General features: G+C 57.8%; 1 protein-coding gene across 1 annotated transcript; it reads right to left on the reverse strand.

Moving 5' to 3' along the window:
• Positions 1-11: 11 nt before the first annotated feature.
• Positions 12-25,658, reverse strand: DCAF11 (DDB1 and CUL4 associated factor 11). The gene is given in 14 exon segments (XM_071732812.1): positions 12-163; positions 758-864; positions 1,049-1,204; positions 2,359-2,440; positions 2,442-2,513; positions 4,830-5,006; positions 8,008-8,134; positions 9,127-9,181; positions 11,120-11,266; positions 13,958-14,058; positions 14,681-14,745; positions 22,726-22,844; positions 25,201-25,255; positions 25,641-25,658. Coding segments are annotated over 14 exon segments (1,377 nt in total). The 3' UTR covers positions 12-67.
• Positions 25,659-25,707: the final 49 nt, after the last annotated feature.

Raw genomic sequence — 25,707 nt, forward strand, 5'->3', positions numbered from 1 at the left:
ATCAGGAGCCGTTTTGCTGAGCGCGGGAATCGTTTATTGGGGGTGGGGGAGGGGCGGGGGGCGGGGCTTATGGTGGGGGGAGGGGCCCGGCGGGAGGCCCCGCCCCTTCCTCTTCCTCCTCTTCCTCCCCCCGGTACCCCCAGAGCCGAACGGATCCGTCCCACTGGGGGGGGAGGGGCGGCTCAGAGCCTTGGCCACGCCCACAGCCCCCCAGGCCACGCCCACAACCCCAGACCACGCCCCCACGCTCAGACCACGCCCCCAAGCTCCGCCCATAAACCTCAAGCCCCGCCCCCAAATCCCCTCCCCCAGCCTTAAATCCCCGCCCCCCAAACCCCCCTGGCCACGCCCCAAGCCTCAAGCCCCGCCCCCAATTTTAAGCCCCACCTCCAAAACTCTTGGCCACGCCCCCAAGCTCAAGCCCCGCCCATAAACCCCAAGCCCCGCCCCTAAACTTCCCTCCCCCCACCCTTTGATCCCCTCCTCCACCCCTCAAACCCCCTGGCCACGCCCCCAACCAGCAAGACACGCCCCCCAAGTTTAAGCCCCGCCCCAAAATCACTGGCCACGCCCCCAACCCAAGCCCCGCCCCTAAACCCCCCTCCCCCACCCTTTAATCCCCTCCCCCCTCCCCCAAACCCCTTGGCCACGCCCCAGGACTCAAGCCCCGCCCCCCAAGCCCAAGCCCCTCCCATAAACACCAAGCCCCGCCCCCAACCCTTGGCCCCGCCCCCCCCAAGCCCCAAGCCCCGCCCACCGAGGCGCTGGCCAGGCTCCCATTGGTCGGGTGCCAGCTGACGTCACGCACGCAGGCCCCGTGATTGGCCAAGCGCCGCAGGACACGCCCACTCATGACGTCATAGACTGGGAAAAGGGGCGGGGACAACCTGGGGACACGCCCACTGCCCCCCCACTGCCTCCCAGTCCCTCCCAGTTCCCTCCCAGTCCCTCCCAGTCCCTCCCAATCCCCTCCCAGTCCCTCCCAGTCCCCTCCCAATCCCCTCCCAGTCCCTCCCAGTCCCCTCCCAGTGCCCTGCCCGTCGCTCACTGATGACGCAACCGGAAGCGCACCCCGTTGCCAGCCAATGGCCGCCGGCGCTGCCCTCGGGGGGGGAGAGGCGGCAGCGGACGAGGGTGTGGAGGACGCTGTGGCCCCGGTACGTCATCAGTGACGTGTCCCCCGGCAGCGGGCGTGACGTCAGAGCTGCGGCGGTGACGTCAGAGAGCGAGAAAAAAAAACAAAAAAAAACAAACAAAAAAAAGCCCCGGCCCGGGCCCCCCCCCCCTCCCCTCCACTTCCGGTTCCGGCGCGGTGACCAAAATGGCGGCCGCGGGGTTGCTATGGAGACGGGAAAAAAAGGCGGGAAAGCTGAACCCGGAAGCGTTGCTATGGAGACAGAAAATGGCGGGAAAAGGAGAACTTGAGGCGTTGCTATGGAAACAGGGAGGGAAAAAGGAACCCGGAAGCGTTGCTACGGAGAAGGAAAAAGGCGGGAAAAGTGGAACCCGGAAGCGTTGCTATGGAGACAGAAAAGGCGGGAAAAAGGCCTTGAGGTGTTGCTATGGAGACGGGAGGGGTTAATTAAGGTAATTGGGGGTAATTAGCATAAAGGGGGGTAACTAAGGGGGGTTTTTTGTGCTTAATTAGAATAGAGTGGGGCTAATTAGCATGGGGGAGCGGTTAATTAGCATCGAAGAGGGGTTAATTAGCGTGGGAGAGGGATTAATTAGCAGCTAATTGGCATGGGAGGGAACTAATTAGTGTCAATAATATCCCATTAGTATGGGACTGTTAATTAGCAGGGGAGAGCGGCTAATTAGCATATAAGAGGAGCTAATTAGCATGCGAGTGAACCAAGCAGTGTCTAATTAGCACGGAGCTCTGCTAATTAGCATGGGTAAGCATCTAATTAGCATAGCAGAGGGGTTAATTAGCATGGGAGGGGATTGAATTACCATCTAATTACCATACGAGCCAACTAATTAGTGCCTAGTTAGCATGCAATTCGTCTAATTAGCATTGACAAGCAACTAATTAGCGTTCAATTTAACTAATTAGCATCTAATTACCACAAGGTGCTGCGACGAATTAGCATAGAAAACGAGCTCATTAGCATAGAAGAGCGGCAAATTAGCAGGCGAGCCAGCTAATTAGCACAAGCGCTAATTAAGCCTGATTAATAATCACACTAATTGACCCCCAGTTACCACAGGACGACCCCGGCGGCCATCTTGGCCGCTCGGCTCTCCCCCAGCGGGCGCCGTCGGCCATCGTTCCCCCCTAATTAGCCTCCCGCCGGGTTAATTAGCATTCCACCGGGTTAATTAGCATGCTAATGAGGCAATTAATGCCCTCACCCTCGCGGGGGGCTCTCTGCCAGCGATAGTCCCAGTTCTGGCGGGCGGCGGCGCGGCGCGCGGCCTCCACCCCGCGGGGGCCCCGTCGGCTGCCGCAGGTCCCAGAGCTTCGCCGTTTGGTCCTTGGAGTTGGAGACCACGTAGCGGTCGTCGCCCTGGGGGGAGGGGCCGAGGCTCCAGTTCAGCCCAGTTCAGCCCAGTTGACCCGGTTGACCCATAACTCCCTCCCAGTTAACGCTGGAGCCCGGCCCAGTTTGCCCAGTGCCAACCACAGCATCTCAAGAGCTTCTGAGGGACGTCCCAGTTGGCCCAAACCCATCCCAGTTCAACCCAGTTCAGCCCAGTTCATCCCAGTTCAGCCCAGTTCAGCCCAGTTGACCCAGTTGACCCCTAACTACCTCCCAGTTAATGCTGGAGCCCATCCCAGTTCACCCAGTGCCACCCACGGCATCTCAAGAGCTTCTGGAGACCATCCCAGAATCACCAAACCCATCCCAGTTCATCCCAGTTGCTCCCAGTTGACCCAGTTGACCCATAACTCCCTCCCAGTTAACGCTGGAGCCCATCCCAGTTCGCCCAGTGCCACCCACAGCATCTCAAGAGCTTCTGAGGGACGTCCCAGTTGGCCCAAACCCATCCCAGTTCAACCCAGTTCAGCCCAGTTCATCCCAGTTCAGCCCAGTTGACCCAGTTGACCCCTAACTACCTCCCAGTTAATGCTGGAGCCTGTCCCAGTTCACCCAGTGCCACCCACAGCATCTCAAGAGCTTCTGGAGACCATCCCAGTATCACCAAACCCAACCCAGTTCACCCCAGTTCATCCCAGTTGGTCCATAACTACCTCCCAGTCCATCCCAGTTGCCTCCCAGTCCATCCCAGTTGACCCAAATCACTTCCCAGTTCTTTCCAGTTGACTCCCAGCCATTCCAGTTGATGCCAATCCCCTCCCAGTCCATCCCAGTTGACCCCAATCACCTCCCAGTTGACTCCCAGTCCATCCCAGTTGACCCTCATCACTTCCCAGTTGACTCCAGTTGACCCAAATCATGTCCAGTGCCCCCAAACTTCCTCCCAGTGCCTCCCAGTCCATCCCAGTTGACTCCAGTCACCTCCCAGTCCATCCCAGTTGACCCCAATCACCTCCCAGTCCATCCCAGTTGACCCAAATCACCTCCCAGTCCATTCCAGTTGACTCCCAGTCCATCCCAGTCCATCCCAGTTGACCCCAACCACCTCCCAGTTGACTCCAGTTGACCCAAATCATGTCCCAGTGCCCCCAAACTTCCTCCCAGTGCCTCCCAGTCCATCCCAGTTGACTCCAGTTGCCTCCTAGTTGACCCTAATCACCTCCCAGTTGATTCCAGTTGACTCCCAGTCCATCCCAGTTGACTCCAACCACCTCCCAGTCAATCCCAGTTGACCCCAATCACCTCCCAGTTGACCCCAATTGCCTCCCAGCCCGTCCCAGTTGACTTCTAGTCCCTCCCAGTGACTCCCAGTCCATCCCAGTTGACCCCAATCCCCTCAGTCCCTCACAGTGCCCCCAAACTTCCTCCCAGTGCCTCCCAGTCCACCCCAGTTGACCCCAATCCCCTCCCAGTCCATCCCAGTTGACCCAAATCACCTTCCAGTCAATCCCAGTTGACTCCCAGTCCATCCCAGTTGACCCCAACCACCTCCCAGTTGACTCCAGTTGACCCAAATCATGTCCCAGTGCCCCCAAGCTTCCTCCCAGTGCCTCCCAGTCCATCCCAGTGCCTCCCAGTCCATCCCAGTTGACCTCCAGTCCATTCCAGTTGACTCCCAGTCCATTCCAGTTGACTCCAATCCCCTCCCAGTCCATCCCAGTTGACCCATATCACCTCCCAGTCCATTCCAGTTGACTCCAATCCCCTCCCAGTCCATCCCAGTTGACCCAACCACCTCCCAGTTGACTCCAGTTGACCCAAATCATATCCCAGTGTCCCCAAGCTTCCTCCCAGTGCCTCCCAGTCCATCCCAGTTGACTCCAGTCCACTCCAGTTGACTCCAATCCCCTCCCAGTCCATCCCAGTTGACCCCAACCACCTCCCAGTTGACTCCAGTTGACCCAAATCATGCCCCAGCGCCCCCAAACCTCCTCCCAGTGCCTCCCAGTCCCCCCAGTCGACCCCAATCCCCTCCCAGTCCATCTCAGTTGACCCAAATCACCTCCCAGTCAATCCCAGATGACTCCCAGTCCATCCCAGTTGACCCCAATCACCTCCCAGTTGACCCAAATCACCTCCCAGTCAATCCCAGTTGACTCCCAGTCCATCCAGTTGACCCCAACCACCTCCCAGTTGACTCCAGTTGACCCAAATCATGCCCCAGCGCCCCCAAACCTCCTCCCAGTGCCTCCCAGTCCCCCCCAGTCGCCCCCAATCCCCTCCCAGTCGCCCCCAAACCCCCTCCCAGTGCTCCCAGTGCCTCCCAGTGCCTCCCAGTCTCACCCTGGGGTGCAGGGCTGTCACCCCATCCCTGTGTCCCCCCAGTTGGGCGGCGGCTCTGCCCGGGGGTTCCCGGAGGTCCCAGGCCCTGCAGATCCCATCGTCCCCCCCGCTCAGCAGGAGCCTCCCGGAAGCCGAACCCAGGGCCACGGCGTTGACGTCATCATCGTGCGCCGGAAACTACGGCGGCCGAGGAGGGACAAAAAGAAACGAAACAAAAAAACACCATAAAACACCCCAAAAACCCCAGAAAACCCCCAAAAAACAACAAATCCCCTCAAAACCCCATAAAACCCCCCAAACCCCATAAAACCCCCCAAAAAAAACCCATAAAACCCCCCAAAAAACACAAAAGCCCCCAAAACCCCATAAAACCCCCCAAAAAAACCCATAAATCCCCCAAAAAAAACAACAAATCCCCTCAAAACCCCATAAAACCCCCCAAAACCCCACAAAACCCAAAAAAAAACCCCATAAATCCCCCAAAAAACTCCATAAACCCCCTCAAAACACCTCAAAACCCCATAAAACCCCAAACAAACCCCATTAAAAAACCCCAGAAACCCCATAAAACACCCCAAAAAACAACAAATCCCCTCAAAACCCCATAAAACCCCCCAAAACCCCATAAAACCCCCCAAAAAACACAAAAAGCCCCCCAAAACCCCATAAAACCCCCAAAAAAACCCATAAAACCCCCAAAACCCCATAAAAACCCCCAAAAAACAACAAATCCCCTCAAAACCCCATAAAACCCCCCAAAAAAACATAAACCCCCCCAAAAAAGCCATAAATGCCCTCAAAACCCCATAAAACCCCCCCAAAACCATAAATCCCCTCAAAACCACATAAAACTCCCCAAAACCTCATAAAACCCCCCAAAAGCCCCATAAAACTCCCCAAAACACCACATAAAACCCCAAAAAACCCCATAAAACCCCCCAAAAAACAACAAATCCCCTCAAAACCCCATAAACCCCCCCAAAACCCCATAAAACCCCCAAAACCCAATAAAACTCCCCAAAAACCCATAAATCCCCTCAAAACCCCATAAACCCCCCCAAAAAAACCATAAAACCCCCCAAAAAGCCATAAATCCCCTCTAAACCCCACAACCCCCCCAAAAAGCTCCATAAAACCCCTAAAAACCCTATAAAACCCCCCAAAAGCCCACAAATCCCCCCAAAACTCCCTCAGCTCCCTCCCCCAGCCCCATATCTCCCTTTTTTTCCCAAAATCTCCTTTTTTTCCTCATTTTCCTACCCTCAGGCCCCTCCTTTGGGCCTACCAGTCATAGCAGTAGTCGCAGGCCCAGACACCCCCAAAAAACCCATAAAACCCCTCAAAAACCCCACAAATCCCCCCAAAACCCTCCCAGCTCCCTCCCCAGCCCCATATCTCCCTTTTTTTCCCAAAATCCCTCTTTTTTTCTGTTTTTTTCCCCATTTTCCTGCCCTCAGGCCCCTCCTCTGGGCCTACAGATCGAAGCCGTCATTGCAGGCCCAGAGACCCCCCAAAACCCCATAAAACCCCCCAAAAACCCCACAAAACCCCCCAAAATCCCCACAAATCTCCCCAAACCCCCCCCACCTCCCTCCCCCAGCCCCATATCTCCCTTTTTTTCCCAAAATCCCCTTTTTTTCCCTTTTTTTCCTCATTTTCCTACCCTCAGGCCCCTCCTCTGGGCCTACAGGCCGTAGCCATAGTCGCAGGCCCAGAGACCCCCCAAAACCCCACAAAACCCCCCAAAATCCCCCCAACCCCCCCCCCCACCTCCCTCCCCCAGCCCCACATCTCCCTTTTTTTCCCAAAATCCCCTTTTTTTCCCCTTTTTTCCCCTTTTTTTCCCCATTTTCCTACCCTCAGGCCCCTCCTCTGGGCCTACAGGTCGAAGCCGTTGTTGCAGGCCCAGACACCCCCAAAACCCCATAAAACCCCACAAAAACCCCACAAAACCCCCCAAAATCCCCACAAATCCCCCCCAAAACTCCCTCAGCTCCCTCCCCCAGCCCCATATCTCCCTTTTTTTCCCAAAATCCCCCTTTTTTTCCCCATTTTCCTACCCTCAGGCCCCTCCTCTGGGCCTACAGGCCGTAGCCATAGTCGCAGGCCCCGAGACCCTCCAAAACCCCATAAAACCCCCCAAAACCCCACAAATCCCCCCAAAACTCCCTCAGCTCCCTCCCCCAGCCCCGTATCTCCCTTTTTTTCCCAAAAATCCCTTTTTCCCGTTTTTTTCCCCATTTTCCAACCCTCAGGCCCCTCCTCTGGGCCTACAGGTCATAGCAGTAGTCGCAGGCCCCGAGACCCTCCAAAACCCCATAAAACCCCACAAAAACCCCACAAAACCCCCAAAAAAACCCCACAAAGCCCCCCCACCTCCCTCCCCCAGCCCCATATCTCCCTTTTTTTCCTAAAATCCCTTTTTTTTTGCCTTTTTTTCCTCATTTTCCTACCCTCAGGCCCCTCCTCTGGGCCTACAGGCCATAGCCATAGTCGCAGGCCCAGAGACCCCCCAAAACCCCCCAAAACCCCCCCAAAACCCCCCAAAACCCCCCAACCCCCCCTCAGCTCCCTCCCCCAGCCCCACATCTCCCTTTTTTTTCCCAAAATCCCCCTTTTTTTCCCCATTTTCCTACCCTCAGGCCCCTCCTCTGGGCCTACAGGTCGAAGCCATCATTGCAGGCCCAGAGACCCCCAAAACCACATAAAACCCCCCAAAACCCCCCAAAACCCTCCCAGCTCCCTCCCCCAGCCCCATATCTCCCTTTTTTGCCAAAATCTCCTTTTTTTCCCCATTTTCCTACCCTCAGGCCCCTCCTCTGGGCCTACAGGTCATAGCAGTAGTCGCAGGCCCCGAGACCCTCCAAAACCCCATAAAACCCCCCAAAATCCCCACAAATCCCCCCAAAACCCTCCCAGCTCCCTCCCCCAGCCCCATATCTCCCTTTTTTTCCCAAAATCCCCTTTTTTCCCCTTTTTTTCCCCATTTTCCTACCCTCAGGCCCCTCCTCTGGGCCTACAGGCCGTAGCCATAGTCGCAGGCCCAGACACCCCCAAAACCCCCCCAAAACCCCACAAAACCCCCACAAATCCCCCCAACCCCCCCCCACCTCCCTCCCCAGGCCTCATATCTCCCTTTTTTTTCCCAAAATCCCCCTTTTTTCCCCCATTTTCCTACCCTCAGGACCCTCCTCTGGGCCCCCCGGTCGTAGCCGTAGACGCAGCCGTCGCTGCCGCCCCCCAGGACCTCGCAGCCCCCGGGCCCCACGGCCAAGGAGAAAACGGCAAAACGGCGCTCGGGGGGGCTGAGGAGAGGGGGGGACGGGGGGGTCAGGGCCTCGGGGACCTCGAGACCGACCCAAAGATACCGGACTCGGACCCAGAACTTGGGCTTTGGACCCGTAAAGGGCCAAAATCTGACCCAGAGATGGGGGTTGGGGCCCATGAGTTTGGCTTTGGGGCCCCAAAACTTGGGGTTTGGACCCCTAAAACCCCAAATCCTGCCCCAGAAGTTGGGTTTTTTGCCCCTAAAACCCTAAATTCTGCCCCAAAAGTTGAAATCTGGACCCAGAAGTTGGGGTTTGGGGCCCTAAAACCCCAAATCCTGCCCCAGAAGTTGGGTTTTTTTGCCCCAAAACCCCAAATTCTGCCCCAGAAGTTGAGATCTGGACCCAGAAGTTGGGGTTTGGACCCCTGAGACCCCAAATCCTGCCCCAGAAGTTGGGTTTTTTGCCCCTAAAACCCTAAATTCTGCCCCAAAAGTTGGGTTTTTTGCCCCTAAAACCCCAAATTCTGCCCCAAAAGTTGAAATCTGGACCCAGAAGTTGGGTTTGGGGCCCTAAAACCCCAAATCCTGCCCCAGAAGTTGGGTTTTTTGCCCCAAAACCCCAACTCCTGCCCCAAAAGTTGGGTTTTTTGCCCCCAAACCCCAAATCCTGCCCCAGAAGTTGGGGTTTGGACCCCTAAAACCCCAAGTCCTGCCCCAAAAGTTGGTTTTTCCCCCTAAAACTCCAAATCCTGCCCCAGAAGTTGAGATCTGGACCCAGAAATTGGGGTTTGGGGCCCTAAAACCCCAAATCCTGCCCCAGAAGTTGGGTTTTTTGCCCCTAAAACCCCAAATCCTGCCCCAGAAGTTGGGGTTTGGACCCCTAAAACCCCAAGTCCTGCCCCAGAAGTTGTTTTTTTTTGCCCCAAAGCCCAGCTCCTGCCCCAGAAGTTGGGTTTTTTGCCCCAAACCCCAAGTCCTGCCCCAAAAGTTGGTTTTTTTGCCCCAAAGCCCAGCTCCTGCCCCCCCAACCTCAGCTCCAGCGCCGTGTGGGTCTCTCCCTCGCCGTGGACATCGAAGACGTGAACTGAGGGGGAGAGAAAACTGTGGGGCAGCGACCCCAAACCTGGCCCCGACCCACGGATCCTGCCCCATAGATCCTGCCCCATAGATCCTGCCCCATAGATCCCAGCCCTGACCCACAGGGACCCCCCAGCCCCACAGATCCCATCCCAGCCCCATAGATCCAGCCCCATAGATCCCACCCTATAGGGACCCCCCAGCCCTATAGACCCCAACCCTGCCCCATAGATTTGGCCCCACAGATCCCACCCTACAGAACCCAGTCCCTGCCCCATAGATCTCCCCCTGCCCCATAGATCCCATCCCAGCCCCATAGATCCTGCCCCATAGATTCACACCTGGACCCATAGATCCTGCCCTATAGGACCCACCCCATAGATCCCATCCTGCCCCATAGATTCATCCCTGGACCCACAGACCCCAACCCTGCCCCATAGGGACCCTTCTGCCCCATAGATCCCACCCCATAGCTCCTGCCCCATAGATCCAGACCCACAGATCCAGCCCCATAGATCCCACCCCATAGACCCCAATCCTGCCCCATAGATCCAGCCCCATAGACCCCACCCTATAGGGACCCCCCAGCCCCACAGATCCCAATCCCACCCCATAGATCCTGCCCCATAGAGACCCCCCAGCCCTATAGGGACCCCCCTGCCCCATAAACTCAGACCCTGCCCCATAGATCCCACCCCATAGATCCCCCCCTGCCCCATAGATCCTGCCCCATAGATCCCACCCTATAGGGACTCCCAGGCCCTACAGCTCCTGCCCCAGAGATCCCAATCCCACCCTATAGATCCCACCCTATAGCTCCTGCCCCATAGATCCCACCCCATAGATCCCAATCCCTGCCCCATAGATCCAGCCCCACAGATCCCATCCCACAGCTCCTGCCCCATAGATCCCCCCAGCCCCATAGAGACCCCCCTGGCCCTATAGGGACCCCCCAGCCCTATAGATCCCCCCCTGCCCCATAGATCCCACCCTATAGGGACCCCCCAGCCCCATAGATCCCCCCAATGGGGCCAAATGGGGGGGGAGGGGATTGGACCCAGTGGGCGGGGCTTATGTGGACCCCACCCCCTCAAGCCCCGCCCGTTGGGTCATGACGTCATCGCCCCGCCCTCTGACATCATCACCCACCCCCAGGGAGCCTTCAAACCCCCCCAACGGGGCCAACTGGATGGCACTGGGTGAACTGGGATGGGCGCTGAGGTGAACTGGGAGGGAGTTATGGGTCAACTGGGAGCAACTGGGAGCAACTGGGATGGGTTTGGTGATACTGGGATGGTCTCCAGAAGCTCTTGAGATGTTGTGGTTGGCACTGGGTGAACTGGGACGGGCTCTGAGGTGAACTGGGAGGTTGTTATGGACCAACTGGGTCAACTGGGAGCAACTGGGGTTAACTGGGACTAACTGGGATGAACTGGGATGGGCTTGGGCCAACTGGGACGTCCTTCAGAAGCTCTTGAGATGCCGTGGGTGGCACTGGGTGAACTGGGATGGGCTCCAGTGTTAACTGGGAGGGAGTTATGGGTCAACTGGGCTGAACTGGGATGAACTGGGATGAACTGGGTTGGGTTTGGTGATACTGGGATGGTCTCCAGAAGCTCTTGAGATGCCGTGGTTGGCACTGGGTGAACTGGGCCGGGCTCTGAGGTGAACTGGGAGGTTGTTATGGACCAACTGGGTCAACTGGGAGCAACTGGGGTCAACTGGGACTAACTGGGATGAACTGGGACGAACTGGGATGAACTGGGATGGGTTTGGGCCAACTGGGACGTCCTTCAGAAGCTCTTGAGATGCCGTGGGTGGCACTGGGTGAACTGGGACGGGCTCTGAGGTGAACTGGGAGGGAGTTCCGGACCCCGCCCCCCTCAGGCTCCGCCCCCCGCGCCGTGACGTCACGGCCCCGCCCCCTATGACGTCAGAGCCTCACTGGCGTCGGCCCAGCTGGAGTAGAGGCACTGGGAGGAGTCGGGGGTGAAGGCGACGTCGAGGATGCTCCAGGCCACGGAACGAGCCCGGGAGGAGCGGAGGAACCGGAAGCCGTGGGGAGACGGGGAGTAGAACCTCAGGTACTGGTCTGGGGGGAAAGGGCACCAGTGAGGCACTGGGAGGCACTGGGAGGCACTGGGAGGGGATTTGGGGTCATTTGGAGGGGGTTTGGGGGGACTGGGAGGGACTGGGAGGGGACTGGGAGGAGCTGGGAGGGACTGGGAGGCACTGGGAGGAGATTGGGAGGGACTGGGAGGGACTGAGAGGTGATTGGGAGGGACTGGAAAGGAGTTAGAATCAACTGGGAGGGACTGGGATATGGTTGGGAGGAACTGAGAGGGACTGGGAGGGACTGGGAAGAAGGTAGAGTCAACTGGGATGGACTGGGAGGAGATTGGTAAGGACTGGGAGGGACTGGGAGGGGATTGGAGTCAACTAAAATGCACTGGGAGGGGATTGGGAGGTACTGGGAGGGGACTGGGAGGGACTGGGAGGGACTGGGAGGGGACTGGAAGGCACTGGGAGGCACTGGAGGGGGTTAGAGTCAACTGGGATGGACTGGAAGGCACTGGGAGGAACTTAAGAGACTTAAGAGTCAACTGGGAGGGACTGGGAGGGGATTGGGAGGGACTGGGAGGGACTGGGAGTGAGTTAGAATCAACTGGGAGGGACTGGAGGAACTGGGAGATGGTTGGGAGGGACTTGGAGTCAACTGGGAACGATTTAGAGTCAACTGGGAGGCACTGGGAGGAGATTGGGAGGGACTGGGAGGGACTGGGAGATGATTGGGAGGGACTGGGAAGGAGTTAGAGTCATGTGAGAGGGACTGGGAGTCAACTGGGGGGGACTGGGAGGCACTGGGAGGGACTGGGAGGGGATTGGGAGGGGATTGGGAGGGACTGGGAGGGACTGGGAGTCAACTGGGAGGGACTGGGAGGGGATTGGGAGGGACCGGGAGGGACTGGGAAGGACTGGGAGTCAACTGGGAGGGACTGGGAGGGACTGGAAAGGAGTTAGAATCAACTGGGAGGGACTGGGCTATGGTTGGAGGGACTGGGAGGGGGTTAGAGTTAACTGGGAGGGACGGGGAGTCAACTGGGGGGGACTGGGAGGCACTGGGAGGGACTGGGAAGAAGGTAGAGTCAGCTGGGATGGACTGGGAGGAGATTGGTAAGGACTGGGAGGGACTGGGAGGGTGTTAGAGTCAGCTGGGATGGACTGGGAGTCAACTGGGAGGGACTGGGAGTCAACTGGGAGGGGCTGGGAATGACTGGGAGGGGGTTAGAGTTAACTGGGAGGGACTGGGAGTCAACTGGGAGGGGACTGGGAGGGACGGGGAACGAGTTAAGAGTCCAGTGCGATGGAGTAGGAGTCAACTGGGAGGGACTGGGAGGCACTGGGAGGGACTTAAGAGACAACTGGGATGGACTGGGAGGGACTGGGAGGAACCGGAAGCCGTGGGGAGAGGGGGAGTAGAACCTCAGGTACTGGTCTGGGGGGAAAGGGCACCAGTGAGGCACTGGGAGGCACTGGGAGGCACTGGGAGGGGATTTGGGGTCATTTGGAGGGGGTTTGGGGGGACTGGGAGGGACTGGGAGGGACTGGGAGGTGATTGGGAGGGACTGGAAAGGAGTTAGAATCAACTGGGAGGGACTGGGCTATGGTTGGGAGGGACTGGGAGGGGGTTAGAGTTAACTGGGAGGGATGGGGAGTCAACTGGGAGGGACTGGGAAGGAGTTAAGAGTCATGTGGGAGGGACTGGGAGTCAACTGGGGGGGACTGGGAGGCACTGGGAGGGACTGCGAAGAAGGTAGAGAGGGAACTGGGAGGGACTGGGAGGGACTGGGAGGGAACTGGGAGGGACTGGGAGGGACTGGGAGGGACTGGGAGGGACTGGGAGGGACTGGGTGGGATCCATGGGGCTGGGGTTGGGGTTTCTGGGGTTTTATGGGGCTGGGGGGCCCTTATGGGGCTGGGACTGGGTTTGGGGGGATCTGTGGGGCAGAACTTGGGGGTTTTGGGGCTCTGTGGGTCAGGGATTGGGATCTGTGGGGCTGGGGGTGCAACCCATGGGTCTGGGATAGGATCCATGGGGCTGGGATGGGGTTTGGGGGGATCTGTGGGTCCTGGGGATGAATCTATGGGGTAGAACTTGGGATTTATGGGGCTCTATGGGTCTGGGGGGTTCTTTCTGGATCTGGGGGTTCTTTATGGGTCAGGAGTTGGGATCTATGGGGCAGAACTTGGGCTCTATGGGGTTTTATGGGGCAGAACCTGGCATTTCTGGGAATCTGTGGGGCTGGGGATGGATCTGTGGGACAGGACTTGGGGTTTGGGGGTTTTATGGGACAGAACTTGGGACTTCTGGGTCTCTATGGGGCTGGGGTTGGGTTTATGGGGCTGGGGATCAATCTATGGGGCAGAACTTGGGGTCTATGGGGTTTTATGGGGTCTGGGGGTGCAATCTATGGGGCTGGGGTTGGGGTTTATGGGGGTCTATGGGTTTGGGGGGATCTATGGGGCAGAACTTGGGGTTTTTGGGGCTCTATGGGACCAGGGGGGTTCTTATGGGTCCAGGGGGGTTCTTATGGGTCCAGGGGGGTTCTTATGGGTCCAGGGGGGTTCTTTATGGGACCAGGGGGGTTCTTATGGGTCCAGGGGGGTTCTTATGGGACCAGGGGGGTTCTTATGGGTCCAGGGGGGTTCTTATGGGTTCAGGGGGGTTCTTATGGGTTCAGGGGGGTTCCCTGTGGCCCCGGGGGGTCCTTTTGGGGCTCACCCTGCGCAGCGGAGACGAAGATGGAGCCGTCGGGGGCGAAGAGGCCACAGAAAGCTTTGTGGGGGTAGGAGGTGGCGAAGGTGACGGCGTTGGGCAGGAAACTGGGGGAGGGACACAGGCAACTGGGACTCACTGGGACCCACTGGGAGTCACTGGGACTCACTGGGACCCACTGGGACCCACTGGGACTCACTGGGAGTCACTGGGACCCACTGGGACTCACTGGGAGTCACTGGGACTCACTGGGAGTCACTGGGAGTCACTGGGACCCACTGGGAGTCACTGGGACCCACTGGGACCCACTGGGACTCACTGGGACCCACTGGGACTCACTGGGACTCACTGGGACTCACTTATTGGGACTCACTGGGACCCACTGGGACTCACTTACTGGGAGTCACTGGGACTTACTGGGATTCACTGGGACTTACTGGGACCCACTGGGACTCACTGGGACTTACTGGGACTCACTGGGACCCATTGGGAGTTACTGGGACCCACTGGGAGTCACTGGGACCCACTGGGACTCAGTGGGAGTCACTCACTGGGAGTCACTGGGACTCACTGGGAGCCACTGGGACCCACTGGGACTCACTGGGACTCACTGGGAGTCACTGGGACTCACTGGGACTCAGTGGGAGTCACTCACTGGGAGCCACTGGGACTCACTGGGACTCACTGGGACCCACTGGGAGTCACTCACTGGGAGCCACTGGGACTTACTGGGAGGAGAGGCGCAGGCGATCCCCGAGGGAGAAGCAGCCCCAGCGGCAGCCGCCCAACTCCCGCTGAGCAGAGATGGGACCCACGGGTTGGCCCCGAGCCACAGGGACCCCAAAACCCAACCCCAAACCCACAGGGACCCCAAACCCAACCCCAAACCCACAGAGACCCCAAACCCAACCCCAAACCCACAGAGACCCCAAACCCAACCCCAGAGCCACAGGGACCCCAAAACCCAACCCCAAACCCACAGAGACCCCAAACCCAACCCCAGAGCCACAGGGACCCCAAACCCAACCCCAAACCCACAGAGACCCCAAACCCAACCCCAAACCCACAGAGACCCCAAACCCAACCCCAGAGCCACAGGGACCCCAAACCCAACCCCAGAGCCACAGAGACCCCAAACCCAACCCCAAACCCACAGAGACCCCAAACCCAACCCCAAACCCACAGGGACCCCAAAACCCAACCCCAGAGCCACAGGGACCCCAAAACCCAACCCCAGAGCCACAGAGACCCCAAACCCAACCCCAAACCCACAGGGACCCCAAACCCAACCCCAGAGCCACAGAGACCCCAAACCCAACCCCAAACCCACAGGGACCCCAAACCCAACCCCAGAGCCACAGAGACCCCAAACCCAACCCCAGAGCCACAGGGACCCCAAACCCAACCCCAGAGCCACAGGGACCCCAAACCCAACCCCAAACCCACAGAGACCCCAAACCCAACCCAGAGCCACAGAGACCCCAAAACCCAACCCCAGAGCCACAGAGACCCCAAACCCAACCCCAGAGCCACAGGGACCCCAAAACCCCAACCCCAGAGCCACAGAGACCCCAAAACCCAACCCCAGAGCCACAGAGACCCCAAACCCAACCCCAAACCCACAGAGACCCCAAACCCAACCCCAGAGCCACAGAGACCCCAAACCCAACCCCAAACCCACAGAGACCCCAAACCCAACCCCAGAGCCACAGAGACCCCAAAACCCAACCCCAGAGCCACAGAGACCCCAAACCCAACCCCAGAGCCACAGAGACCCCAAACCCAACCCCAGAGCCACAGGGACCCCAAAACCCCAACCCCAGAGCCACAGGGACCCCAAAACCCAACCCCAAACCCACAGGGACCCCAAACGCAACCCCAAACCCACAGGGACCCCAAACCCAACCCCAGAGCCACAGGGACCCCAAACCCAACCCCAAACCCACAGAGACCCCAAACCCAACCCCAAACCCACAGGGACCCCAAACCCAACCCCAGAGCCACAGGGACCCCAAACCCAACCCCAGAGCCACAGAGACCCCAAAACCCCAACCCCAGAGCCACAGAGACCCCAAAACCCAACCCCAGAGCCACAGGGACCCCAAACCCAACCCCAGAGCCACAGAGACCCCAAACCCAACCCCAGAGCCACAGGGACCCCAAACCCAACCCCAAACCCACAGAGACCCCAAACCCAACCCCAGAGCCACAGGGACCCCAAACCCAACCCCAGAGCCACAGGGACCCCAAAACCCAACCCCAGAGCCACAGAGACCCCAAACCCAACCCCAAACCCACAGAGACCCCAAACCCAACCCCAGAGCCACAGGGACCCCAAACCCAACCCCAGAGCCACAGGGACCCCAAACCCAACCCCAAACCCACAGAGACCCCAAACCCAACCCCAGAGCCACAGGGACCCCAAACCCAACCCCAGAGCCACAGAGACCCCAAACCCAACCCCAAACCCACAGGGACCCCAAACCCAACCCCAGAGCCACAGAGACCCCAAACCCAACCCCAAACCCACAGAGACCCCAAACCCAACCCCAAACCCACAGAGACCCCAAACCCAACCCCAGACCCACAGGGACCCCAAACCCAACCCCAGAGCCACAGGGACCCCAAACCCAACCCCAAACCCACAGAGACCCCAAACCCAACCCCAAACCCACAGAGACCCCAAACCCAACCCCAAACCCACAGAGACCCCAAACCCAACCCCAGAGCCACAGGGACCCCAAACCCAACCCCAAACCCACAGGGACCCCAAACCCAACCCCAGAGCCACAGGGACCCCAAACCCAACCCCAAACCCAAAAACCCAACCCCAGAGCCACAGGGACCCCAAAACCCAACCCCAAACCCACAGAGACCCCAAACCCAACCCCAGAGCCACAGAGACCCCAAACCCAACCCCAGAGCCACAGGGACCCCAAACCCAACCCCAGAGCCACAGGGACCCCAAACCCAACCCCAGAGCCACAGGGACCCCAAACCCAACCCCAGAGCCACAGAGACCCCAAACCCAACCCCAAACCCACAGAGACCCCAAACCCAACCCCAGAGCCACAGGGACCCCAAAACCCCAACCCCAGAGCCACAGAGACCCCAAAACCCAACCCCAGAGCCACAGAGACCCCAAACCCAACCCCAAACCCACAGAGACCCCAAACCCAACCCCAGAGCCACAGAGACCCCAAACCCAACCCCAGAGCCACAGGGACCCCAAAACCCAACCCCAGAGCCACAGGGACCCCAAAACCCAACCCCAGAGCCACAGAGACCCCAAACCCAACCCCAACCCCACAGAGACCCCAAAACCCAACCCCAGAGCCACAGAGACCCCAAACCCAACCCCAGAGCCACAGAGACCCCAAACCCAACCCCAGAGCCACAGGGACCCCAAACCCAACCCCAAACCCACAGGGACCCCAAACCCAACCCCAGAGCCACAGAGACCCCAAACCCAACCCCAGAGCCACAGGGACCCCAAACCCAACCCCAAACCCACAGAGACCCCAAACCCAACCCCAGAGCCACAGGGACCCCAAACCCAACCCCAGAGCCACAGAGACCCCAAAACCCCAACCCCAGAGCCACAGAGACCCCAAAACCCAACCCCAGAGCCACACGGACCCCAAACCCAACCCCAAACCCACAGAGACCCCAAACCCAACCCCAGAGCCACAGGGACCCCAAACCCAACCCCAGAGCCACAGGGACCCCAAACCCAACCCCAGAGCCACAGAGACCCCAAACCCAACCCCAGAGCCACAGGGACCCCAAAACCCAACCCCAGAGCCACAGAGACCCCAAACCCAACCCCAAACCCACAGGGACCCCAAACCCAACCCCAAACCCACAGAGACCCCAAACCCAACCCCAGAGCCACAGAGACCCCAAACCCAACCCCAGAGCCACAGAGACCCCAAACCCAACCCCAAACCCACAGGGACCCCAAAACCCAACCCCAGAGCCACAGGGACCCCAAACCCAACCCCAGAGCCACAGGGACCCCAAACCCAACCCCAAACCCACAGGGACCCCAAACCCAACCCCAAACCCACAGAGACCCCAAACCCAACCCCAGAGCCACAGGGACCCCAAACCCAACCCCAGAGCCACAGGGACCCCAAACCCAACCCCAGAGCCACAGGGACCCCAAACCCAACCCCAGAGCCACAGAGACCCCAAACCCAACCCCAGAGCCACAGAGACCCCAAACCCAACCCCAGAGCCACAGAGACCCCAAACCCAACCCCAGAGCCACAGGGACCCCAAACCCAACCCCAAACCCACAGAGACCCCAAACCCAACCCCAGAGCCACAGGGACCCCAAACCCAACCCCAGAGCCACAGGGACCCCAAAACCCAACCCCAGAGCCACAGAGACCCCAAACCCAACCCCAAACCCACAGGGACCCCAAACCCAACCCCAAACCCACAGAGACCCCAAACCCAACCCCAGAGCCACAGGGACCCCAAACCCAACCCCAGAGCCACAGAGACCCCAAACCCAACCCCAAACCCACAGGGACCCCAAACCCAACCCCAAACCCACAGGGACCCCAAACCCAACCCCAGAGCCACAGGGACCCCAAACCCAACCCCAAACCCACAGAGACCCCAAACCCAACCCCAGAGCCACAGAGACCCCAAACCCAACCCCAGAGCCACAGAGACCCCAAACCCAACCCCAGAGCCACAGGGACCCCAAACCCAACCCCAAACCCACAGGGACCCCAAACCCAACCCCAGAGCCACAGGGACCCCAAACCCAACCCCAGAGCCACAGGGACCCCAAACCCAACCCCAAACCCAAAAACCCAACCCCAGAGCCACAGGGACCCCAAAACCCAACCCCAAACCCACAGAGACCCCAAACCCAACCCCAAACCCACAGGGACCCCAAACCCAACCCCAGAGCCACAGAGACCCCAAACCCAACCCCAGAGCCACAGAGACCCCAAACCCAACCCCAAACCCACAGAGACCCCAAACCCAACCCCAGAGCCACAGGGACCCCAAACCCAACCCCAGAGCCACAGGGACCCCAAACCCAACCCCAGAGCCACAGGGACCCCAAAACCAACCCCAGAGCCACAGGGACCCCAAACCCAACCCCAGAGCCACAGAGACCCCAAACCCAACCCCAAACCCACAGAGACCCCAAACCCAACCCCAAACCCACAGAGACCCCAAACCCAACCCCAGAGCCACAGGGACCCCAAACCCAACCCCAGAGCCACAGGGACCCCAAACCCAACCCCAGAGCCACAGGGACCCCAAACCCAACCCCAAACCCACAGAGACCCCAAACCCAACCCCAGAGCCACAGAGACCCCAAACCCAACCCCAAACCCACAGAGACCCCAAACCCAACCCCAGAGCCACAGGGACCCCAAACCCAACCCCAGAGCCACAGGGACCCCAAACCCAACCCCAGAGCCACAGAGACCCCAAACCCAACCCCAAACCCACAGAGACCCCAAACCCAACCCCAGAGCCACAGAGACCCCAAACCCAACCCCAAACCCACAGAGACCCCAAACCCAACCCCAAACCCACAGGGACCCCAAACCCAACCCCAGAGCCACAGGGACCCCAAACCCAACCCCAAACCCAAAAACCCAACCCCAGAGCCACAGGGACCCCAAAACCCAACCCCAGAGCCACAGGGACCCCAAACCCAACCCCAGAGCCACAGGGACCCCAAACCCAACCCCAGAGCCACAGAGACCCCAAACCCAACCCCAAACCCACAGGGACCCCAAACCCAACCCCAGAGCCACAGAGACCCCAAAACCCAACCCCAGAGCCACAGAGACCCCAAAACCCAACCCCAGAGCCACAGGGACCCCAAACCCAACCCCAAACCCACAGAGACCCCAAACCCAACCCCAGAGCCACAGGGACCCCAAACCCAACCCCAAACCCACAGAGACCCCAAACCCAACCCCAGAGCCACAGAGACCCCAAACCCAACCCCAAACCCACAGGGACCCCAAACCCAACCCCAGAGCCACAGAGACCCCAAAACCCAACCCCAGAGCCACAGGGACCCCAAACCCAACCCCAGAGCCACAGAGACCCCAAACCCAACCCCAAACCCACAGGGACCCCAAAACCCAACCCCAAACCCACAGGGACCCCAAAACCCAACCCCAGAGCCACAGGGACCCCAAAACCAACCCCAGAGCCACAGGGACCCCAAACCCAACCCCAGAGCCACAGAGACCCCAAACCCAACCCCAGAGCCACAGGGACCCCAAACCCAACCCCAGAGCCACAGGGACCCCAAAACCCAACCCCAGAGCCACAGGGACCCCAAAACCCAACCCCAGAGCCACAGGGACCCCAAACCCAACCCCAGAGCCACAGAGACCCCAAAACCCAACCCCAGAGCCACAGGGACCCCAAAACCCAACCCCAGAGCCACAGGGACCCCAAACCCAACCCCAAACCCACAGGGACCCCAAAACCCAACCCCAGAGCCACAGGGACCCCAAACCCAACCCCAGAGCCACAGAGACCCCAAAACCCAACCCCAGAGCCACAGAGACCCCAAACCCAACCCCAGAGCCACAGAGACCCCAAAACCCAACCCCAGAGCCACAGAGACCCCAAACCCAACCCCAAACCCACAGGGACCCCAAAACCCAACCCCAGAGCCACAGAGACCCCAAACCCAACCCCAAACCCACAGGGACCCCAAAACCCAACCCCAGAGCCACAGAGACCCCAAACCCAACCCCAGAGCCACAGGGACCCCAAACCCAACCCCAAACCCACAGGGACCCCAAAACCCAACCCCAGAGCCACAGGGACCCCAAACCCAACCCCAGAGCCACAGAGACCCCAAACCCAACCCCAGAGCCACAGAGACCCCAAACCCAACCCCAGAGCCACAGAGACCCCAAAACCCAACCCCAAACCCACAGAGACCCCAAACCCAACCCCAGAGCCACAGGGACCCCAAACCCAACCCCAAACCCACAGGGACCCCAAACCCAACCCCAGAGCCACAGAGACCCCAAACCCAACCCCAGAGCCACAGAGACCCCAAACCCAACCCCAAACCCACAGAGACCCCAAACCCAACCCCAGAGCCACAGGGACCCCAAAACCCAACCCCAAACCCACAGAGACCCCAAACCCAACCCCAAACCCACAGGGACCCCAAACCCAACCCCAGAGCCACAGGGACCCCAAACCCAACCCCAAACCCACAGGGACCCCAAAACCCAACCCCAGAGCCACAGAGACCCCAAACCCAACCCCAGAGCCACAGAGACCCCAAACCCAACCCCAGAGCCACAGGGACCCCAAAACCCAACCCCAGAGCCACAGGGACCCCAAAACCCAACCCCAGAGCCACAGGGACCCCAAACCCAACCCCAGACCCAAAAACCCAACCCCAGACCCACAGAGCCCCAAAAATCCCAAGTTCTGCCCCATAAATCCCAACCCCAGCCCCACAGATCCCACCCCCGGACCCATAAAACCCCAGAAACCCCAAGTTCTGCCCCACAGATTTCATCCCAGACCCCACAGATCCCCCCAGACCCCATCCCAGCCCCACAGAGCCCCAGAAACCCCAAGTTCTGCCCCATAGAGCCCCCCAAACCCAACCCCAAACCCATAGATCCCAATAAATCCCAACCCCAGCCCCATAGATCCCATCCCCCACCTCCCAAATCCCCACCAAAACCCCCCAAATCCCCCAAATTCACCCCAAAATCCCCTCCCCCACCCCAAAACCCTCAAAAAACCCAAAATTCCCACAAAAGCCCCCAAAATCCCCCAAATTCCCCCCCAAAAAACCCCAAAACCCCCAAATTCACCCCCAAATTCACCTCACAGACCCCTCCCCCACTCCCAAAATCCCCAAAATCCCCCAAATTCCCCCCAAAATCCCCTCTCCCACCCCCAGAAACCCCAAAATCCCCCAAAGTCCCCCCCCAAAAACCCCAAATTCAACCCAAAATCCCCTCCCCCACCCCCAAAAAACCCAAAATCCTCCCAAAGACCCCTAAATTCCCCCCCAAAACCCCCCCCAAAATCCCCTCCCCCACCCCAAAACCCCCCAAAAACCCCCAAATTTCCCCGAAAACCCCAAACTTCCCCCAAAGTCCCCTAAATTCCCCCCCAAAAACGTCAATTTTTGCCCCAAATGCCCCCCAAACCCCAAATTCACGTCAAAATCCCCCAAATTCCCCCTCAAAAACCCCATATTTCCCCCAAAATCCCCCCAAAACCCCCCAAAAAACCCAAATTCACCCCAAAATCCCCCAAATTCCCCCCAAAATCCCCTCCCCCACCCCAAAACCCTCCAAAACCCCCAAATTCCCCCAAAAAAAACCCCAGATTTCCCCCAAAAACCCCAAACTTCCCCCAAAGTCCCCTAAATTCCCCCAAAAAAACCTCAAATTTTGCCCCAAATCCCCCAAATTCCCCCCCAAACCCCAAATTCACCTCAAAATCCCCCAAATTTTCCCCAAATCCCCTTCTCCCACCCCCAAAAAAAACCCAAAAATCCCCCAAATTCCCCCCAAAAACCCCAAATTTCCCCCGAATTTCCCCCCAAAAAACTCAAATTCCCCCCAAAATCCCCCAAATTTCCCCAAAATCCCCTCCCCCACCCCCCAAAAAACGCCAAAACCCCTCGAATTCCCCCCAAAATCCCCCAAATTCAACCCAAATCCCCTCCCCCACCCCCAAAAGCCCCAAAATCCCCCGAATTTCCCCCAAAATCCCCGCCCCTCCCCCACCTGCCGGATCGCCCTGGGCAGATTTTCCTCAATGGGCCTTGGCCCCGCCCCCCCTCTGCCGGCAGCCAATAGGAGCTCAGAACACAGCTGGGGTGCCTCCAGGGGGGCGGGGGGAGGGGCTACGAGAAAACACCCGGGATTTGGGCTGAAAAACGGCGATTTTGGGCCAAAAAAGCCCCGTTCGGGGGAAGGAGCCGAAATGGGGTGAAAAACCCGGATTTTGGGCAAAAATTCCTCGGTTATGAGGTAAAAATTGCACTTTTGGGGCAGAACCCCTGATTTTGGGGTGAAATTCCCTGATTTCGGGTCAAAATTCCTCAGTTTTAGGGAAAAAAAATCCCAATTTTGGGGCAAAATTACCATTTTTGGAGCAGGACCCAAAATGGGGGGAAAAACCCGGATTTTGGGCAAAAATTCCTTAGTTATGAGGTAGAAATTGCACTTTTGGGGCAGAACCCCCGATTTTGGGGAGAAATTATTCAATTTTAGGTAAAAAATACCCAATTTTGGGGCAAAATTGCCATTTTTGGGGCAGGACCCAAAATGGGGGGAAAAACCCGGATTTTGGGCAAAAATTCCTTAGTTATGAGATAAAAATTGCACTTCTGGGGCAGAAGCTCTGATTTTGGGGAGAAATTCCCCGATTTTGGGGCAAAAAATACCAATTTGGGGGCAAAATTGCCATTTTTGGAGCAGGAGCCAAATTGGTTGAAAAACCCGGATTTTGGGCAAAAATTCCTCGGTTATGAGGTAAAAATTGGACTTCTGGGGCAGAAGCCCTGATTTTGGGGTGAAATGCCCTGATTTCCGGTCAAAATTCCTCAGTTTTAGGGCAAAAAATCCCAATTTTGGGGCAAAATTGCCATTTTTGGAGCAGGACCCAAAATGAGGTGAAAAACCCGGATTTTGGGCAAAAATTCCTCGGTTATGAGATAGAAATTGCACTTTTGGGGCTGGACCCCCAATTTTGGGGCAAAATTCCTCAATTTTAGGTAAAAAATACCCAATTTTAGGGCAAAATTGCCATTTTTGGAGCAGGACCCAAAATGGGGGGAAAAACCCGGATTTTGGGCAAAAATTCCTTAGTTATGAGGTAAAAATTGCACTTCTGGGGCAGAAGCTCTGATTTTGGGGAGAAATTCCCTGATTTTGGAGCAAAAAATCCCAATTTTAGGGCAAAATTGCCATTTTTGGAGCAGGACCCAAAATGGGGGGAAAAACCCAGATTTTGGGCAAAAATTCCCCACTTAGGGGGCGGGGCGAGAAAATGGAGGAAAAAACCTGGATTTTAGGGCAAAAATCCTCAATTTTTGGTCCAAACCCCCCAATTTTGGGTCGAAAATCTAAATTTTGGGTCAAAACCTCCCAATTTTGGGTCAAAAATCCAAATTTTGGGTCCAAAATCCCAAATTTTGGGTCCAAACCCCCCAATTTTGGGCCCCAAACCTGAATTTTGGGTCAAAATCTCCAAATTTTAGGTCAACCCCCCCCAATTTTGGGTCAAAAATCCAAATTTTTGGTCAAAAATCCCCAATTTTGGGTCCAACCAACCCCAAATTTGGGCCCAAAATCTGAATTTTGGGTCAAAAATCCCCAATTTTGGATCAAAATCCCCCAATTTTGGGCTCCAAGCACTGAATTTTGGGTCAAAATCTCCCAATTTTGGGTCAAAACAACCCCAATTTTGGACCCCAAATCCACATTTTGGGTCCAAAACCACCAATTTTGGGTCAAAAATCCAAATTTTGGGCCCAAAATCTGAATTTCGGATCAAAAAAACCCCACTTTTGGACCAAAATCCCCCAATTTTGAGGCAAAACCACCCAATTTTGGGCCTCAAATCCAAATTTTGACTCAAAAATCCCCACTTTTGGGTCAAAATTCTAAACTTTTGGTCAAACCCCCCCAATTTTGGATCCAAAATCCCAAATTTTGGGTCCAACCCCCCCCAATTTTGGTCCCCAAATCCAAATTTTGACTCAAAAATCCCCAATTTTGGGTGAAAATCCCCAATTTTGGTTCAAAATTCCAAGTTTTTGGTCAAATTCCCCCAATGTTGGGTCAAAACAACCCCAATTTTGGGCCCAAAATCCCAATTTTGGGTCAAAATCCCCCAATTTTGGGTCAAAATCTCCAAATTTTACGTCAACCCCCCCCCCCAGTTTTGTTCCCAAATCTAAATTTTGGGCCAAAGTCCCGCAGTTTTGGGTCAAAAAACCCCAATTTTGGGTCAAAAAACCCCAATTTTGGCTCAAAAATTAGAATTTTGGGCCATAAATCCCCAATTTTGGGTCAAACCAACCCCAATTTTGGACCCAAAATCTGAATTTTGGGTCAAAATCCCCAAATTTTGGGTCAAAACCTCCCAATTTTAGGTCAAACCCCCCCCCAGTTTTTGTCCCCAAATCCAAATTTTGGGTCCAAATCCCCCGATTTTGGGTCGGAACCCCCCAGTTTCTCGCCCCTCCCCCTCACCTGCTGCTTCCTCCTCCTCCTCCTCCTCTTCCTCCTCCTGGGGGTCCGGTGACCTCTGGGGGGGGAGGGGGAGGGGTTTGGGGTCACTTCCGGGTCACGGGGTGGCCCCTCCCGCCCCTCCCCCCCCCCCTCACCTCCTCAGCAAAAACGCCAAAACCTGGGCCAAGGTGACGTCATCGTCGACGTCATCGCGCCCCTCCCCCTCCCCCCTTTCCGGGGGGTCCCCGCGGGGTGGGGGAGGGGCGGAGGGGGGGGGTCCCTCCCCTCCCCCTCCCCCCCCTTCTCTGGACCCCATTTTGGGGGGGGGGGACACCCTAAAAAAAAAAAAAAACAAACAAAAAAAACCCCAAAAGCGTTTCCATAGCAACCCCCACTTCCGGTTTACTTCCGGGTTCCCATAGCAACGCGGCCTACACCCCCCCCCGCCCTTATTTTCAGACCTTTTCCGCCGTCGCCATGGAAACCGCGCCCCCTCCCCCCCCTCCCCCGTCGCCATAGCAACCACCC

Source organism: Heliangelus exortis, unplaced genomic scaffold (assembly GCF_036169615.1).
Source record: "Heliangelus exortis unplaced genomic scaffold, bHelExo1.hap1 Scaffold_86, whole genome shotgun sequence".
Classification (NCBI taxonomy): Eukaryota; Metazoa; Chordata; class Aves; order Apodiformes; family Trochilidae; genus Heliangelus; species Heliangelus exortis.